This window comes from Austrofundulus limnaeus, unplaced genomic scaffold (genome assembly GCF_001266775.1).
Source record: "Austrofundulus limnaeus strain Quisiro unplaced genomic scaffold, Austrofundulus_limnaeus-1.0 Scaffold1730, whole genome shotgun sequence".
NCBI lineage: Eukaryota > Metazoa > Chordata > Actinopteri > Cyprinodontiformes > Rivulidae > Austrofundulus > Austrofundulus limnaeus.
The window spans coordinates 27,293-29,015 of record NW_013954132.1 but is presented as its reverse complement, the minus strand read 5'-3'; the positions used below and the strand labels follow the sequence as shown (position 1 = coordinate 29,015).

The 1,723-nt window shown below is 54.8% G+C and overlaps 1 protein-coding gene across 1 annotated transcript in view; it reads right to left on the bottom strand.

Annotated features, from left to right (window-relative positions):
- Positions 1-1,660, bottom strand: part of myo5b (myosin VB) — a gene marked incomplete at its 3' end in the record, with an annotated part of 45,750 nt that extends 44,090 nt beyond the window's left edge. The window contains 1 exon segment of the mRNA XM_014033419.1: positions 1,069-1,660. Coding sequence (XP_013888873.1) covers positions 1,069-1,095 — 27 coding nt within the window.
- Positions 1,661-1,723: the final 63 nt, after the last annotated feature.

Here is a 1,723-nt window from a genome sequence, read left to right as displayed (position 1 = left end):
GGGGACACTTGGGGACACTTGGGGACACTTGGGGACACTTGGGGACAGTGGGGGACACGAGGACACGTCCTCCATGTGGAGGACAGATGTCTCAAACAGCTGAAACAGAAACAAAGAATGAAATCATCCAGAGACATAATCTGACAGATTACCCCCCCCAGACTCTGAGGGTCTGTCAGGGACTGTGAGGGACTGSTGTTACCCCCACCCACAGTCCATGCAGCCTTCCTGACCCCCAACAGGGTTTCTGAACACAAACAGATGGAGCTGCAGGACTGCAGACCCCCTCAGACCAGGATTAAGTGGTTCCACAGAGAGAGGGGGGATTAAGTGGTCCTGCTTTAACAATGTGGACTCCAGAGTCCAGCAGGAGGATCTCAGAAGGTCCTGCAGTCGATTGGACTCTAAACATCCAAAGACTGAACCCTGTGACTCCTGGACCTGGTCCTGGTTCAGGTCTCTGTCCTCAGACATCTGACCTGTTGGACTTCTGCTTCAAATCTGAACTCTGGATTAAAATCAGTTGATGAAGAAACTARTCCTCCTCCTCTCTCTGGGAGGAAGATGATCAGTAACCAGTCCCAGATCAGAGGTTCTGCTCCCTGAGAACCAGCAGAACCATCAGAATCCTGCTGATGGTCAGAGTTCACCCTGACTCTGGGGCTCCACCACCTGTCAGCTCAGAACTCYCCTCAAATAGAACCGGTTTTAGACTGAACCGGACCCTGTTCGGGTCTCAGGTGGGTACCGGCTTTACTGTGAATGGACCAGAACACCTGTGACCCTCGTCTTAAATCCGGCTCAGGTGTAACCCGCCTCAGAGGTCCAGTTCTCAGGTAGTTTAGCTTTAAGTTGTTCCTGGTCAGTGTGCGCAGCCGCAGAACCTTCAGCCAACAGGTGCTTAAACTCGGGCTGAAACAGCACGAAGTCCGACTCGGCCCGGCTCGGTTCGGCTCAGGTGGAGTCCACTGGGACTCTTTAGGTCCAGAGTTTAAAGCCGGTCAGTTCGGGCCTGCTGGGTCAGAACCAGTGAAGCCGTGCTGTGTTCGGCAGGTAAACTGGACTCACCTTGGTGTAGAGCTCGTTCACAGACATGGCGCCTCCGGATCCACAGAACCGTTCTAACGTGTTCCTTTTAGTCCCGTTCAGAGTCCATCATAGTCCCCTGTGATCCGGCCCGGTCCTGGCCCGGTCCTGACCCGGTCCAGGCAGCAGCAGGTGTCTGCCCGCAGTTTCGGTTACTTTGTTCGCTGGAGTTTCGGTCCCGGACCAGGTGTTCCCTGCGGATTCTAGGTCGGTCCCGCCTCTCTGTGGATCCACACTGGAACTCAGCACTGATGAACCGGAACCGAACCGCGTGGACGGGATCCCGAATTCCAGAAAAACCAAGAGGATCCGCAGGCGGAGGACCGAGACCGTCCGGTTCTTCCTGACAGCCGGGTTCAGAGAGCTGCGCGCTGATTGGCTGCTGCCTGGATCCCGGCCAGGTGACACAGAACAAAAAAAAACCATGGAGAGGCTGCTCAACCAGCGGCTCGGGGACCCGCTGAGGGTCCTGGGATCAGTCTGAGGGTCGCAGCTTGATGAAAAGAGAAAATTAGTTTTTCTTTAAAATTTCAGTTTTGTTCTTCTGAACAGAACCTGTGTGTGTGTGTGTGTGTGTGTGTGTGTGTGTGTGTGTGTGTGTGTGTGCAGTTCCGCCTGGTCGCCACCGAGGAGCGCT